Source organism: Mastigoproctus giganteus, chromosome 3 (genome assembly GCF_048544385.1).
Source record: "Mastigoproctus giganteus isolate SK-2022 chromosome 3, ASM4854438v1, whole genome shotgun sequence".
Taxonomy (NCBI): domain Eukaryota; kingdom Metazoa; phylum Arthropoda; class Arachnida; order Uropygi; family Thelyphonidae; genus Mastigoproctus; species Mastigoproctus giganteus.
The window spans coordinates 127,566,631-127,581,224 of record NC_143577.1 but is presented as its reverse complement, the minus strand read 5'-3'; the positions used below and the strand labels follow the sequence as shown (position 1 = coordinate 127,581,224).

General features: G+C 39.9%; 1 protein-coding gene across 7 annotated transcripts in view; it reads right to left on the bottom strand.

Moving 5' to 3' along the window:
* The window catches only part of LOC150088264 (ralBP1-associated Eps domain-containing protein 1-like), a 791,977-nt gene that overhangs the window by 758,820 nt on the left and 18,563 nt on the right, over nt 1–14,594 (bottom strand). For all 7 annotated transcript variants that reach the window (XM_090369416.1, XM_090369413.1, XM_090369418.1 and 4 more), the window contains exon 2: nt 467–636. In XM_090369416.1, coding sequence (XP_090225542.1) covers nt 467–622 — 156 coding nt within the window. In that variant the 5' untranslated portion in view covers nt 623–636. The remainder of the gene's footprint in view (nt 1–466; nt 637–14,594) is intronic.

The window sequence follows — 14,594 nt, the reverse complement described above, 5'->3', positions numbered from 1 at the left end:
ATTTATAATATTTATAATACATACACAAGATAAGTTTATTCTAATTTAAGAAAATTTTTGTAAAACTTTTCAGTCTTTCATGGCATACAAGAAACAGATTTAAAGAGCCAAAAAAAAAGCTGGCATAATACATTAAGTGTGCAGGTTTCCAACCGACATATTAACCGATCCTTTACAGAAACTGCAAAAAAGGAGTCAATGTTATCTACCAATATACTGATGAAATATGAAAAATATCCTCCAAAAAAAGGATCTCACTGAGAACACTTTTCCATTTGTAGTGCCTCTAGCAATAGTTTCTTCTTCCTCCTCCAAAAAGCGCTATAATGGAGTTTACCATATAGGGAGGAAAAAAAAATATATATGTATTAAAATTTAAAAATGTAATTAATTTTTAAAAAAGAATAAATGCTAATTAGTTACATAGTATAAAATTCTTATTTGGCCTCAAAAATACATCACTGACCTGAAGCAATGTCTCTGAAGGAAGCTGAGATGTAAGAAAGAGTTCTGAAGCTTTATTCCCAGCTATTTTTCCCAGGTTATCCCCATCATAGCAACTGAACAAGTCACTGAAATAATGCTGCTCAGCATCACTTAACTTTACACCCAAAGTTTCCATTGTCAGGCAAAGACCTATTAATTATATTTTAAAAACCAGAGTTATAAAAGTTTTCACTACTAATTTACTTAGTAAAATGAAGTGCAACAGGCAATTTCATGATGTAATTAGTTACCAATAACTAGTTTAAAATAAAATGTCAACAAAACACGATACTGCCCAAAATGGATTAATTCTAGATACTGCTATAGTATAAATGCTACTTTTCAACTAAAAAAAAAAAAATGGAGATTAGCCATTTATAAGCAGGAAGAAAACAGGAGATTTTTGAGCCTTATGGGAGCTAAGAGGTCAGTCCTCTGGGACCCTAAAGGAGAGAGTTCAGAGATTTTAAATGTATCTTACAGAGAACGATACCTTTACAATCGCAGAAGACTGATAATATGACCTCGTTGGCAAATTGAAACTGGCTTTTGGGGGGGGGGTGAAAATGAATGTTGCCATTTTCTGTTTCGTTTCTAGGTAAGAGTAATCGTTCTGAAGCTATCAGGTCACAGTGATGTACCCAGCATTCATCCATTGCCACAATTCAGTAAAAAACAATCAAAATTCTCTCTCTCACTCAGGTTGCCACCTTAGACATGTATGAACCCATTGTGCAAACAAAGCATGTTCACTTCATTTGCAAAAATTTAGTCACTTAACTGCTGCCAAGGACTAGCTGTTCACTTCAGCCACCATGCCAGGGTTTGTGATAAGACATACCGTCATTCTTTTGTGTCATTTTGCCCATTGCTTCACTCCCCCCCCCCCAAACTGTCTTTTCCAATTTCTCAAAATCTCCTGATGGGCAATCCTCCCCTTATACAATTTAATTTTCTTCCCCTCTTCGATTTGTTTTGCTTCTTTGCCTTGAAAATGAAGCCATTTTATAATGGATCAGACCTCAACCTTCTCCAGCAAAACATCTCTGAAGTTCAGTAACTGACGGATCTAGAAAAACAAATAATAAATATACATTAACTTATGAGACTTAGTAGCGTTAGTTAGTTAGTTATTTTTGATTTTTAGGAGCATTAGCAACTAAGGCCATATTGCTCCGGGATGTGCGGTGGTCATTCCCTGACCTTTCCACATCCTTCGTATTTAGTGGTGACGGGTTCGAACCCTGGTCTAATCAAGAAGCGTGTGCTACGCACTGCTGCTCCTTCCCACCTGGCTACGGAGGCGCCCTTAGTAGCGTGTGTGTGTGTGTATATATATATATATAAGTGATACGAGTAATAAGTAAAATAAGTAACACACTGGATACTGTTACACAAAAATAAATAAATATATTGTCGAACAACAATGGTGTCATTTTTCAAGTCAACCATCAAAACTACACGAATAAACAGCAATACAGAATCTCTGTTTCTAACGTAAAGCACATGCTGTGAAATAAAGAATTTTAAAAAAAAAATTATGAATTTAGAAAGAATTTCATAAAATTAATGAATTTAAATTTATGAGGTTAAGGCCAAAATGATATAAATATGGGGGATGAAATACATCATAATATAATCTAATATATTAATATAACATAATATCAAACCCCTAACTCAAATATTTCTATGTAAGGGTAAATATTTACTGCCCCTCATATGATTTTGAAAATTGGCTCACCCAGGGTTTTTCCCTGTCTGAGGATTTCTGTTTGTATATGCCATAAGAAAAAATGTGAGGTTTTGAATGTGAACCAAGAAAGACAGTGTTGCAGACTTTGCTCTCTTCAGAAATGTTGAGTTCAAGAACCTACTTTCTACACACAGTAGTTAAGAGTATTTCTTAAGCTTTGCCAGAAAGAGAGAGCCGATCTATTTTTGTTTTTCAAACCTAGCTAAAAATTCTCTCACAATAAGCATGGCTTGGAATAATTTGTTACATATGACACTTTCCTGGACAGATGTCAGTTCCCCAACCAAGGACCACTGTTCTTTCTTCTTATATATATATATATATATATATATATATATATATATCAGCTGGAAAATTCACATAATGAAATTAATAGCATGATGCTCCAAAATATCTGTTGCTTCATCTATTTCTTTATCTTTAATAACACCAAGGAGAACTGGAAACCTGTCCACAAAAGAATTTCAAACATGAAAATGATGCATTGGTACATTCTATACCAGGCAATCAATACAGCAAAACTTCATTACTAAGCAAAGAAAAGAAAAGAATCATATCCTCTTGTTTTAGACCCTCCATGACCATGGCACTAGAAATTCTTATAACTAAGTCAAAATTATTGTATTTGGTTTAGTTTGCTATGGTAATCAACCTCCAAAATGGAAGCAGAAGATATGAAAACTGTTCGTAAATTACATTTGCACACACCATTCTTCAACATACATATGAGTAAAGATTTCAGTATGTTGATATGGGAGATATGCTTGATTAAACAGCTGTAACATCAATCGATTTTGATTGCTATGTTTCGATTGTGAAAAGTCGGCATAACATTTCAAACAAGCAAACTGCCTTATTCAAGCGAGAAGAGAGGAACATGAAAGGGCTTTCTGCATGAGTGGTGATACCATGCCTAGAGTATATCACTGTACCACCAGACGTTTGTGATTCAGCTCTTTTTCTTGAGGAGTTCATTAGACTTCTTTCAAAACTTCTTTTGGATCATGAAATGGATTTAGCGTTGAGACTACAGCACTCACAAGTGAGTGCTTGTTCTACTTATCAACTGTAAAGTGCTCATATGTTTTTCTGACAATGTTAACCTCTTTTTTTAAATAAATCTGTCAAAGGCTGTCATTATTCTACTAGTCTAGTTATTTAATTAACCAAAGAACAGAGAACATGTATATGCATGCTTCAAAATCGTTCTTACTTCAGTGTCATGCATCAGTTGAAATTGCTAAAATGTATCTTACTTTTCAGCATCTGTCTCTCTCTCTCTCTCCAGATAGAGTGTTCACAAAGTATTCATCTACTTTTACAGGAAAGTATGTATCTTACTAATTAGAAAGGTGACAAGGGCAGCCTAACACCACATGGAGGAATGCTGCCCCTCTATGTTACTAGGCAGTACTAGGTGGTAGATGACTCTTATCAACCGATGCAATACCACCACTTTGCTTATTGCAGGCTTGAAGTGGGAACCAATGTTTAGTCTCTAGAGCTAAGTTTTGGTCAACCCTTCCCTATCTCTTCCATCATGCAGTATGATTGATGCCATTTGAGGTTATGATGAACATCCTGGTGAGATCCAATATTCCTTACATTTCGAGGGTACAGTTCTAAAACGGTGTTCGCAGGCCGGCCACTAGTTAGTACACCGGACCAAACCTATTGGTAACTCTCTAGGAGGCTTCCGGATCAGCTAGTGTATAATCTTGCTACATATACTCTGCCAAATAGTGACTGGAGGGAGTCAGAGTAGAGTGTATGCGGGGAGCATTGTCAAGGCCACGTTATGTCAAGGACCGGGGTATATTCTTACCATGTGTACGCCCTATCCAAAAATTTCATTACTTCATACAGCACATCCCACCCACTTTTTCTCACCATCGAATACACCATGAATTGTCAAACTAATAGAGCAAGCTTATCTGCGAAAAGATCTATACCTCCCAAACACTTCCTAATTCATTTCACAAATATACGTGGTCTCAATTCTAATCTCAACGATGTCCATTTCCAACTGCAGTCTGCCAAACTCCATGTACTTTTTCTCACAGAATCTCAGTTATTGGTTAATTCAACTACTGCTCTTCACGGACGCCCAAATTATTTGCTGTACGATTCCTTTCGCCTCAAAGGTGGTACTCGTGCAGTGCATATGTCTGTTTTGATATTCCCTGTCAGAGACTTGGTAATTTGGAATCTACTCTTTTTGATCTTCTCTGACTTAAAATCTCTCTACCTCATTGTGTCAAATTCATCTGTTGTCTCTACCGTTCTCCCAACTCCACTAATCACTTGGAGCTCTTTGACTTCCTCTCTTTGCAACTTGACTTTCTCCAGTCCAACTTTCCTAACAGTGAGGTACTTTTCCCAGCTCCAGCTGGCTTCCGTTTTCTAGTCACACCGACCCAGCTAGTCAAGATGCTGAGACTTTTGCAATTACTAAAGACCTTGCACGTTCATTTACCTACAAGAATACCAGACAATCCTAATCATACAGCCAACACGCTTGATCTTTTTCTCACAAACAACCCTTCAAGTACACGGTCAAAGTGAGAGGTCCTTTAGACACTTCAGTTCACAACTTGGTGATTGTCTCTTCTCCAATGGAGCCTTTATCTCATGGCTATTCCCAACCTCGTGTTGTTTGGCATTACAAGAATGCCAAATGGGATGACCTGTTAATCATACAGCCAACACGCTTGATCTTTTTCTCACAAACAACCCTTCTAAGTACACGGTCAACGTGAGAGGAACTTTAGGCACTTCAGTTCACAACTTGGTGATTGTCTCTTCTCCAATGCAGCCTTTATCTCATGGCTATTCCCAACCTCGTGTTGTTTGGCATTACAAGAATGCCAAATGGGATGACCTGCAAGATTTCTTTTCTTCTTTTCCTTCGTTGGATTACTGTTTCAAAACTTCTGACGTCAACTTTTGCTCAGATCATGTCAGTGAAATTATTCCTGCAGGAATGGAATCCTTTATCACACATTCCACTTTAAAATCTTGTCCTTTATCTAAACCTTGGTTTTGCAATTAATGTGCTAAGGCTGTTCAAGAGAAGAATGTTGCACATAGTAATTGGCTTGTTTCTAATTCTTCAGTTTCATTTTCTGCCTACACCAAAGCTCACAACAATTGTAAAGCAGTTATTAATCAGTCCAAACTAGAGTTTAAACAGGCTAAGAGTAGAAAACTTGCTTCTTGCCCTAATGGTAGCCTAGCATTCTGGTCTCTTGCTAAAGCTATTGGCCGCAACTTTTGCCCATCTCTGCTCTCACCTCTGTCCAAACCAGACGGTTCTGTTGTCACTTGAGCCAAGGATAAAGCTTACCTGCTAGCATCCCATTTTTCTTCCAACTCATGCATCAATGATCGTAGTAAAACACTTCCCATCATTCCGAACACGCTCCACTGAATGCCTCCTGTGGTCTTCCGTCAAAAGTCTGCTGACGAGGCTAGTAGGGGCCAGACGTGTTCAAAGCCGCTAAGTGAACTTTTCTTATTTATTGATTTGAAATTATTGTTTTTCTAAAACTTTTGATTTAAATTTAGTAGTATAACATTATTTTGGGATTTTCTGACTAATTTGGTGTATTTATTCTTTACTCGGCCTTGCAATTGTATCGGCAATTGCATAAAAGTATCGGTAAGGGTATCCATGTGTTACAAGTTGCAACTCCGCTGAACGAGAAGTTTTTTAGCCATATTTTTTTTTTTTTTTTTTTATGAGAACCCCAAACACGAGAGGTATTAGAACCTATAGTACTTAGTACCGTGCTTGGGTTGGAGGTTGAGAAGACAAAAGAAGATATTTGTTGATATAGGACTTGAACTTCTGTAGATTGTAATTTTCAGGAAATACGTATGAAGGAAGGTTGTTCTAGAAAACGGCAGTTGAATGAATAAATGAGGAAGATGAAAAGTTGGTTCTGTGGTTTTGAAGTTGGGGAGTAAATGGATGCTGGCTGGTGGCGGCACGTGTTCGGACTGTTTTGAAAGAGAGAGCGGGAATTACAGAAGCCAATTCAGAAGAACAGTGCCCATGGGAGTATCTGTAGAAGAGGCATGCAGCAGAAACAGTGCGTCTATGAGAAAGCGAGTGGAGAGACTTTGTTAGAGATGAATCATTAATTAACCTAACTGCCCTCTTCTGAATGGAATCAAGAAGCCTGAGAGAGGTTTTGGGGGCACCACCCCAGATGTGGGAACAATATTCCATGGCAGGGCAGATTTGCGATTTATACAGAGTGAGCAGCTGTTTGGAAGAAAAGTAACGCCGAGAGCGAAAGAGAAAACCAAGTTTTTTAGATGCAGAGGAAGCAATATTTGTAACGTGCTTGTGCCAAGAGAGATTAGAAGTCAGGGTAATCCCCAAAAGAGATATATCATTTTGCCTAGAAATCGGAGTGTCACTAAAGTATAGGAGCGGAAAAATCCTTTTTGCGAGATATAAGACAAGATTGAGTTTTAGAAGGGTTGAAATCAACTAAGTTGTCTTTGCCCCACTGGAGAATTACCTGAAGATCGATATTTAAGGAATTGGTAGCAGATTTTCGAAAACTTGAAGCTGATTGAGCTGGACAAGGTTTCTCAAAATGGAAAGTTGAATGCAATGTGCTATCATCGGCAAAACTATGGATAGGATTTCCAGTCAATGGAAGAAGGTCATTGATATTCAAGAGGAAAAGAGTGGAGGAAAGAACTGAACCTTGGGGGCCATTGGCATTAGTGGAGAAGTTAGAAGACAGAGAGCCATCTACCATCACCCTCAGTGAGCGATCAGAGAGAAAACTGGATAACCAATTACTAAAAACAGTTGGCAAACCATAAGATGGAAGCCTGTTTAGAAGACCTTTATGCCAAACATGATCAAAAGCCTTTGAGATGTCAAGAGCAACTACTTGTGTTTCACCGAACCTTTCCATTGAATTATTCCATAAATGGGTAACATAAGCCAGAATTTCACCAGTGGATCGACACTGACGGAATCAACACTGGCAATCGTTGATCAGATGGAAGGTTTCTAGGTAGTTTAAGAGTTGGCGGTTAATTGATTTCTCCCTTACTTTAGAAAGAGTAGTAGTAATTGCAATGGGACGATAATTGGATGGGAGGGATTTGTCACCCTTTTTAGGAACTGGCTGGATATGAGCAAATTTCCAAGCAGAAGGAAAAACACCTTTGGAATAAGAAAGTGAAAAAAGGCGGCAAAGAATAGGAGTAAGTTCAGGAGCACAGGTTTTGAGAACAAGTGGAGAAATACCATCAGGACCTGGAGCTTTCTTAGCATCAAGATTCATCAAAATCCTTCTGATATCCTTTTGACGAAAGACCACAGGAGGCATTGAATGGAGCGTGTTAGGAATGGTGGGAGGTGTTTTACCAAGATCATTAATACATGAGCTCGTAGAAAAATGGGATGCTAGCAGGTCAGCTTTATCCTTGGCTGAAGTGACAACAGAACCACCTGGTTTGGACAGAGGTGGGAGCAGAGATGGGCAAAAGTTGCGGCCAATAGCTTTGGCAAGAGACCAGAATGCTCGGCTACCATTAGGGCAAGAAGCAAGTTTTCTACTCTTAGCCTGTTCAAACTCTAGTTTGGACTGATTAATAACTGCTTTACAATTGTTGCGAGCTTTGGTGTAGGCAGAAAATGAAACTGAAGAATTAGAAACAAACCAATTACGATATGCAACATTCTTCTCTTGGACAGCCTTAGCACATTTATTGGAAAACCAAGGTTTAGATAAAGGACGAGATTTTAAAGTGGAGTGTGGGATAAAGGATTCCATTCCTGCAAGAATAATTTCACTGGCACGATCTGAGCAAACGTTGACATCAGAAGTTTTGAAACAGTAATCAGACCAAGGAAAAGAAGAATAGAAGTCTCGCAGGTCATCCCATTTTGCATTCTTGTAATGCCAAACAACACGAGGTTGGGAATAGCCATGAGATAAAGGTTCCATTGGAGAAGAGACAATCACCAAGTTGTGATCTGAAGTGCCTAAAGGACCTCTCACTTCAACCGTGTACTTAGAAGGGTTGTTTGTGAGAAAAAGATCAAGCGTATTGGCTGTATGATTAGGATTGTCCGGTATTCTTGTAGGTAAATGAACAATCTGTGCAAGGTCATTAGTAATTGCAAAAGCCTCAGCATCTCGACCTGCTGGGTCTGTGTGACTAGAAAATGGAAGCCAGCTGGAGATGTGAACATTAAAATCACCAAGGAAAATTACCTCACTGTTAGGAAAGCTGGACTGGAGAAAGTCAAGTTGCAAAGAGAGGAAGTCAAAGAGCTCCAAGTGATTAGTGGAGTTGGGAGAACGGTAGAGACAACAGATGAATTTTACACAATGAGGTAGAGAGATTTTAAGCCAGAGAAGATCAAAGAGAGGTGATTCCAAATTGCCAAGTCTCTGACAGGGAATATCAGAACGTACATATGCACAAGTACCACCTTTAAGGCGAAAGGAATCATACAGCAAATAATTTGGACATCTGAGATGAGCAGTAGTTGAATCAACTGATAACTGAGATTCAGTCAGAAAAAGTACATGGGGTTTGGAAGACTACAAGGGGAAATGGACATCGTTGAGATTGGAATTGAGACCACGTATATTTGGGAAATGAATTAGGAAGTCCTTGGGAGATTTAGATCTTTTTGCAGATAAGCTTGCTCTATTATTTTGACAATTCATGGTGTATTCAATAGTAAGAAGAAGTGGGTGGGACATGCTGTAGAAAGTAATGAAATTTTTGGATATGGCGTACACGTGGAAAGAATATACCCAGATCCTTGCCATAACGTGGCCTCGACAATGCTCCCCGCATACACACTACTCGGACTCCCTCCAGTCACTATCTGGCAGAGTAGAGGTAGCAAGATTATACACTAGCTGATCCGGAAGCCTCCTCGAGAGTTACCAATAGGTTTGGTCCGGTGTGCTATCTAGCGGCCGTCCTGCGAACACCGTTTTAGAGCTGTACCCTCGAAAGGTAAGGAATATTGGATCTCGCCACGACATTCATCATAACCTCAAAAATCATCAATCATGCTGCATGATGGAAGAGATAGGGAAGGGTTGGCCGGAACTTAGCTCTAGAGACTAAACATGGGTTCCACCACTTCAAGCCTCCAATAAGCAAAGTGGTGGTATTTCACCGGTTGATGAGAGTCATCTACCACCTAGTACTGCCTGGTAACATAGAGGGGCGGCGTTCCTCCATGTGGTGTGGGCGCCACACCTCGACCCCTGCTTACATTGGTTCACACCTGGGTGGTCACACACCATGTACTTGTGCATGAAGGTTATACCCAGGATTACTAACAGTCCCACCATCGTGAAGGTGCAAGCAGTGCATTTGGCTGTCATAGACCGTCCAGACTTCGCTGAAATTGGGTCCACTTGACTTGAATGTCACCCGAATATCAGTTCCATCAGCGTTTTAGACTCCCAGGTAGCAAGAACAGCTTGTCTGGCATATCTGAGAGAATGTCTGTGACAACCTCAAGGACCAATTTGGCCGCTTATTGAATATTTTTTTTTTTCAAATTATTTTTTGTATGTAGTTTATAGACCTAGTAAGGATTGTTACTTTATTCTGAATTGAGACAGCGAGATTTGAAAGTTAATTAATACTTAGTGTCCATAGATTTACTGTCGTAACTTCCCGCCGTTGTTTTTGTCATACGATCGTTATATATCGAACCTAGATAGCGTTAGTATAGTACAGGTTATAATATTTTCAGTGATCGGTAAAATCTATTAAACTCGTTGAACTTCGTTGGCATTTAAATTGTACTTTTAACTAAATACATATACCAACGTAGATTACAAACGTCACATACTTAATTAATACATAACTGATACGGAAGTTATATAAAGGGAACTCGGAGATAATTAATACTTGACACTAAAAAATATATATCCCGTTATAACTGTGTAGGGAGATAAGTTAGGGTTATAAACTGAAATTGAAATTTTATTTAAATTAAAAGAAAACATGACTCAGACCAGAGCAGCAAAACAAAAGGCTCAAGCTAATGGAAGTGCTGCGGCTCAGAGGAGAACTGAGGGGAGCAGTTGCCTTCTGAATCACAGCCTTCTAAAATGCACAGCTTGCATGATGTTTGTGGAGCATTCAGGTACGGGACATGATATTGCCATGGGGGATGTCTTTGTGTGTGCGCGATGCAAGGAGTGTATCGAAATCAGGCAACAACTCAGAGTTCTTATGGGCCTATATGAGAGCTTGAAGGACAGGGTGGATGCCCTCGAAGGAACTAAAATGAGGAGCCCATCAAGCTCTCAGCTGCCCACATCAACGCCAGAGCTTGCACTTGGTCGTGGCGCAACACAGTGGCAACCCCCAAGGCAGAATGCGCTGGTCCCAAAGGAACTAGTAGTTGTTGGTGACTCGATTGTCAAGGAAACGGGGAACATGCTTTGTAAAAAGGATAGGTGGAACAGGACCAGGGTATGTCTGCCAGGGGCAAAGGTTGATGACGTTGTAGAGCAGATATCATCTTTTAAGGGCACAAAAGGTGATATAGTTGCACACATTGGCACTAATGATATCAAGAGTAGGAGACCGGCAGAATTGCTTAACAAGTACAGGTCACTGTTGAAAAAAAGGCGTGAAATAGGGTTGAATTTCAAAGTGTCTACAATTCTGCCCAGGCACGATAGGAGGGAGTATATGATGAGAGCCTTGTCGATCAATTCGGCCCTGGAAAGATTGTGCAAGGCTCAAGGGATAGAATTTTTTTCAGCCTGGACTGTACTTGTTAACAGGAGAGATTGCTTCTACAGGGATGGGATACACTTAAATAGAAAGGGTGAAAGAATATTTGCTGATGCTATCGAGGCAGTGTTAGGTGGGTCGGAAAACTGCTAGCTTGGGGAGAGACAAAGACGAATAGATCAACAGTAGCAACTGGCAGAGGTGAAAGAGATTCTTGCACTGCTTCTATTGGAATGAGCAGAAGCCTGAAAAAGAAGATGCAGGATATTTCAGAGACAGCTGGGAGTCATTGCGGTAAAAGTAAACACATCGGTTGTGTTAGGGTAGCTAAGAATAGAAATAGGTGCATATATACCTGCATGTACACCAATGCTAGGAGTTTAGTAAATAAATTTGATGAATTTGAGGTATTGCTCAAAACATCAAAGGCAGATATTGTTGGGAAATCAGAGACGTGGTGTCACACAAATATAAGGAATGCAGTACTGGAATTTGGGGGAGTACAACGTCTACAGAAAGGATAGACTGGATAGGAAGGGAGGAGGGGTTATGCTATTAGTTAAGAAATACATAAAATCCAAGGAAGCCAGTGGACATCGCTGGACAGTGCAGTGTCGAGTCAGTTTGGTGTGACATAAGCATTGGGAGATCAAAATTGAGAGTAGGAGTGTGCTATAGGCCTAATGACTGTGATGAGTATAATAAGAAACTGTACAGGGAAATAGAGTGGGCCAGTAAATCAGAGAGTCTTATAATGGGAGATTTTAATTTCCCAGATATTGACTGGAATTTGGAGGCTGGACACTCACACACTAGCAAGGCTTTTGTGGATTTATTGGATGATTGTTTTCTACATCAGCATGTTCGGGAGGCAACTAGAGGGAGGAATACTCTTGATTTGATTATCAGCAGTGATTCTTCATGCATTAAGAATCTGCAGATAAATGAACCACTAGGTGGCAGTGATCACAGTATGCTGAAGTGGGATTTACTCAAAGAGGTAACTACCATTAGGGGTAAAGGGAAGGGTTACTGCTTTCGTAAAGGCGACTACAATGGACTGGGACAGTATTTAAAATCTATACAGTGGGACCAACTGATGATGTTACCAACAGCAAATGCAAAATGAGAAGCATTAAAAGAACTTATCTTGGAAGCTACTAGGCTTTACATACCAACCAAGAAATATTGTTCAAGGTTTAGGCCTAAGTGGATGTCAGATGAACTGATGATGCATATGGCAGAGAAGAAACATGCATGGGATACATACAAATTAACACATGACACAGAAGCCTATGATAGATACACAAGTTGATCTGTAACCAAGTTACAAAGGAGGTTAGGCAGGCGAAGGCAGATTACGAGAAATCTTTGGCAAGGGATGCAAAGAAAAACAGCAAAGAGTTCTTTACTTATGTAAACTCTAGAAGGAAGGGGATGAATCAGATTGGACCACTTGATATCGATGGGTCAAAAGTTGATGATCCTGCTCAGGTAGCTAACAAACTAAATGAATATTTTGCATCGACATTCACACAAGAGGAGTTATTTAGTGAGGGGAAAGCCAGAGGTGTATTGAACTCTAGCAGTAAGCTACAGAATCTTGTAATAACTGAGAGTAAAGTGGAGGAGAAATTGTTGAAGATAAACACAAGAAAGGCATCCGGGGTGGATGGTATCTATCCAGTTATATTAAAGGAGGCAGCAGAGGAAGTAAGCAAACACTTAGCCATAATTATGAGAGCTTCCTTGGACTCAGGGGAGGTACCCACAGACTGGAGATGTGCAAATGTGACCCCAATTCACAAAGGAGGATCAAAGGCTGACACAAGTAATTATAGACCTGTGAGTTTAACTTCTGTTCCAGGAAAATTAATGGAGGCACTAGTTAAAGCAGCACTGCAGAATCATTTAGACAAGACTTCAGTTATAGCTCGGACACAACATGGTTTTCTTAAGGGGAAGTCTTGCCTGACCAATTTGATTGGATACTATGATGCAGTCACAAAGGAACTGGATGCAGGGAATAACTTAGATATTATATACTTGGATCTTAGAAAGGCTTTTTTTTTGATACTGTTGCACATGGAAGACTGCTGCACAAATTGGAGCAGTGTGACATTGGAGGTAAATTGCTGCTGTGGATAAAGGGGTGGCTGAGAGGGAGAAGACAGAGAGTGGTAATCAATGGACACTGCTCGTCGTGGGCTAATGTTATTAGTGGAGTCCCTCAGGGCTCAATGTTGGTTCCATTATTGTTTTCTGTATTCATAAATGATATTGATGATGGTATATCAAGCTTAATGTCATAGTTTGCAGACGATACAAAGGTAGGCAGAGTTGTCAAGGCCACTACTGACACTCTGCTGCTGCAACAGGATCTGGAAAGGTTGAGCAGATGGGCTGAGAGGTGGCAAATGAAGTTTAACATTGACAATTGTAAAGTACTACACATGGGAAACAGTAACCCCAGAGCAACGTATCAACTCTGTGGTACTACACTGAGAGTGGTAGAGAATGAAAGGGACCTGGGAGTGGTTGTGCAGGCAGATATGAAGTTCTCTGAGCAGTGCAGACGGGCTGCAAGAGTAGCTCATGGTGTATTGTCAATGATATATAGGAATTTTTCTAGCAGGAATAAGGAGGTGATTATTCCCTTGTATAAGGCAATGGTCAGGCCAAACCTAGAGTACTGTATACAGGTCTGAAAGCCTCATTTCAAGAAGGATGTAGAGCTGCTGGAACGAGTACAGAGAAGGGCAACAAGATTAGTGAATGGAACAAAGGGGTGCTCTTACGAAGAAAGGCTTAAGTTTTGCAAATTACAGTGTCTGGAGACTAGGCACCAGCGAGGTGATCTGATAGAGGTGTATAAAGCCTTGAATGGTTTGAGCATGCTCAATGCTGATGGGATTCTTCCTCTCGCTCAGAATAATCACCTGAGAGGGCATAAATTCAAATTGAGGAAAGACAGATGTAGGATAGACGTGCGGAAATTTGCCTTTAGCCAGCGGGTGGTTGGTTGGTGCAACAGATTTCCATCCCTTGTCGTGGAAGTTGATAGCCTAAATAAGTTTAAGGCTCAGCTGGACAGGTATTTTGAACGAACAGAGGGGTGAAGTGGAAGTGGTTTTTTTTTTTTTTTTTTTTTTCTTTTTTGGCTGATGCTGCATAAGCTTGCTTTCTTGCATCAAATGCCTCTACTAATGCTAATGCTAAAAGGATGTCAAAAGGATTCTGACAAATCTTGATGCTAAGAAAGCTCCAGGTCCCGATGGTATTTCTTCACTTGTTCTCAAAACCTGTGCTCCTGAACTTACTTCTATTTTTGCAGCCTTTTTTCACTTTCTTCTTCTTCTCATTATTATTAATATTAGCTATATGGTGTAAGGAAGCCTGAGAATTATGCTGCACCAGCTAAAAAAAAAATTTCTGAATTACCCTGAGAGACAGAGAGAGAGAGAGAGAGAGAGAGAGAGAGAGAGAGAGAGAGAGAGAGAGAGAGAGAAAGAGTCAGAAGTACAAAGGAATCACTAAGAAAGAGAAGAATGATGATATCGAGCTGAGGATCCAAGGTGTGCCAAGCCCATACTCA